Source organism: Simochromis diagramma, unplaced genomic scaffold (assembly GCF_900408965.1).
Source record: "Simochromis diagramma unplaced genomic scaffold, fSimDia1.1 OVJJ01000107.1, whole genome shotgun sequence".
In the NCBI taxonomy this organism is placed as follows: Eukaryota; Metazoa; Chordata; class Actinopteri; order Cichliformes; family Cichlidae; genus Simochromis; species Simochromis diagramma.
The window spans coordinates 6501391-6504210 of NW_024387209.1; the positions used below are offsets into that span (position 1 = coordinate 6501391).

The 2820-nt window shown below is 41.8% G+C and overlaps 1 protein-coding gene across 1 annotated transcript; it reads left to right on the top strand.

The window, feature by feature from the left end:
• Positions 1–726: 726 nt before the first annotated feature.
• On the top strand, positions 727–2604 carry LOC120746051 (E3 SUMO-protein ligase ZBED1-like). The gene is made up of 3 exons (XM_040051258.1): positions 727–1151; positions 1509–2169; positions 2396–2604. The coding sequence occupies exons 1-3, from the start codon at positions 918–920 to the stop codon at positions 2602–2604; spliced, it is 1104 nt and encodes a 367-aa protein (XP_039907192.1). The 5' UTR covers positions 727–917.
• The last annotated feature ends 216 nt before the right edge of the window (positions 2605–2820 follow it).

A 2820-nucleotide genomic window follows, 5' to 3' on the forward strand; every position in this document is an offset into this window, starting at 1 on the left:
AAAGATTATATCCTTATTTTCTTTGTTAATTTTTGTTAATACTCTGGCTCTTTTGATTGGATTTCCCAGGCCGTTAACATTAAGCGACATCAATTCCAGACACTGTGACATAGTATACTGTTGTGAAAGTAAAATGATCCTCCACCACTGACCTCGAAAACAAACAAAACCTAAACCAAAACACGGTAGGACAAATAGATGAACAATTAAAGAGAACTGTAGAATTCAAAACTCGAACAACATTGCAATATGACTCCCAATATGAGACTATCAAAATCGTCGACGCCTAATTTAATAGTCGACGCATCATTTAAATGCCGTAAAATCCTGAAAGGTGCAGGAATAATAGTAGGATTTAAGAGTGTAATAACGGACTGAAACAGAAGATGGCGGAAATGCACCTAAAAAGGATACCGTTAAACGCCAAAGACGAAGAAGAAGAAGCAGTCTTCGTTATCATGGCTACTCGGCAACGGAACTCAAAAGTCTGGGAGCATTTTGACCAAACAAAAGAAAAGAAGGTCCAATGCAAAATCTGCAAAATGGAACTTGCCTTCCATGGCAGTACAACGGCGATGCACGAGCATCTAAAAAGGAAGCACGTAGTGGCATCCGACGACGAAGTGGTACAGTCGTCTCGGTAAGCTAATTGGCTAGTTAGCTGCTAACATTATCGTAAACAGCAAGCTGCTAATTATTTGTGCTGTCAGCGTTAATATGATGTTAACGCCATAACCGCATTAACGCGGCAAATCCCCGTTAGTCAGTGCCGTGCAGCCCTTGCACCTATCGCGCTGATGGGGATTTGCCGTGTTAACGTCGTATTGACGAGATTAACACTGAGAGCACTACTTATTATTGCTTATATTAATAGCTGTTAACGTTACAGGACTGCTAAAAAAATACGTTCGTCTTCAATGAACGACTTTGTCACCAAGCCAACAACATGTACACCTCGGCAAGAAGATGTCCTGACTGAATCAATCTTGAACATGTTGGTGACAGATATGAGACCCCTGTCTATGGTTGATGATCAAGGTTTCAAAGAGATGATCAAGCAGTTCAACCCAGATTACCATGATAACTACCTACCAGGCCGATCCCACTTCACCAAATTGATGGAAAAGAAATATGATGCTACCTTTGAGAAGGTTGGTCCCTCTTTCTCTCCACTCTCTCACACCACAAACAAAAAATAGCAATTTGTATTAGAATTTAATACATTTCATGATGAAATAATATTAAGAGCTTGCTGACTGAGCAACCAATAAATTAATCTTGGTTAAAGCATGTAATGGAAAGTTGTTTTTTTGTTTTTTTTTTTTTTTAATGATATGTTGAATGTTTATTGTTTAACATGCGTAACTGTATTTGATGTAACTGAATTATTCAATTGGTAAATTTAAATCTTAATGCATAAACTGACAAGCATTATTAATAATGAAAAAATATACTGTAATATATTTCCCTAATGCTTACTATTGTTCCAAATCATCTCATATCTTTAGGTAAAGCAGACCCTTGGTGGTGTCAAAGGTTTCTTCACCCTGACTGCTGATGTCTGGACCAGTCGTGCAACAGAGGCCTACCTTGGTGTGTCTTGCCATTTCCTGAGTGAAGATTGGAAGATGAAGAGCTTCATCCTTGATACCATGCGTCTTGAGGAGAGGCATACTGGTGCCAATATAGTGACATGGATGGAAGAGGTGCTAACAAAGTTTGACATCTTGCCTGCCAAAATAAAAGCAGTAGTACATGACAGTGGTTCCAATATGGTGGCAGCAATGCGACTGCTTGAAGAAAAACATGGATGGGCCTCTATCCGCTGTGCTGGACACACACTCCAGCTCATAGTCAATACTGCTCTCAAAGAAACCACCATCAGCAGAGCACTAGGTGCTGCTAGGCAGCTAGTGGAGCACTTTAAGAGAAGCGAGCTGGCTAGTACAAGACTAAAAATGAAACAGGAGCAAATGAATGTGAAGAAAAATACACTGATCCAAGATGTCAGTACAAGATGGAATATTACATTCCACATGATAGAAAGACTCCTCAAACAGCGCTGGCCTCTCACTGCCACTCTTTCAGATCCCGAGGTAACGCCAAGGGGGAAACACTACTTCGACTTGAAGCCAGAGCAGTGGGTGCTGCTTGAAGAACTGAAGCAAGGTTTGGCACCTTTTGAGACTGCTACTGTTTACCTTAGTGGACAGCAGTACACAACGGTTTCAGGTCTTCCACAGGTGGTCAAAGGGCTGACACGGGCTGTACACCAAAGCCAACTGGAGACGAGCTCAGGAAAATCTTTCATTGCCAGTGCAGAAAAAGGCATAACACAGAGATGGGGGAGTATATGTACTCTCAGCAGACAAAGAAAACCCTGTTATTCTCGCAGCTGCCTTGAACCCCAGATACAGAAAGTTGAAGTTTTTGGCTCCTGAAGATGTCATCAGAGTGCAGGGGACTGTTGAAGTGCTTGCTGTCAAAGACGCAAATGCTGGGACACATGAGCATGCAAAAGTGCAGTTGGCCAATGGTTCAGGTAGAACTGAAAAGACTGCTCTGGACAACCTCCTTGAGTCTGACACAGACAGTCAAGGGTGACAATGAGGAAGAAGCATCTAAGGAGGATCAAGATGTCCAAGTTGTGAGAAGTGAAGTTCAGCTGTACTTTAAAGAAGCCACAGTTTCTAAAAAGGATGATCCTCTTAAATGGTGGAGCGAAAATGAGGGACGTTTCCCCACACTATCAAAGCTAGCTAAATCTTTTCTGTGCATTCCTGCAACCTCCTGCATTCCCATCGGAGCGGATCTTCTCCA

Excerpts from the sequence above, each read along its gene's own strand:
- LOC120746051 (XM_040051258.1), top strand. The coding sequence starts at position 918 with ATGAACGACTTTGTCACCAAGCCAACAACATGTACACCTCGGCAAGAA. Across the intron at positions 1,152-1,508 it reads ATGATGCTACCTTTGAGAAG|GTAAAGCAGACCCTTGGTGG; the intron begins GTTGGTCCCTCT and ends TCATATCTTTAG. Across the intron at positions 2,170-2,395 it reads GCTTGAAGAACTGAAGCAAG|CTGCCTTGAACCCCAGATAC; the intron begins GTTTGGCACCTT and ends TTATTCTCGCAG.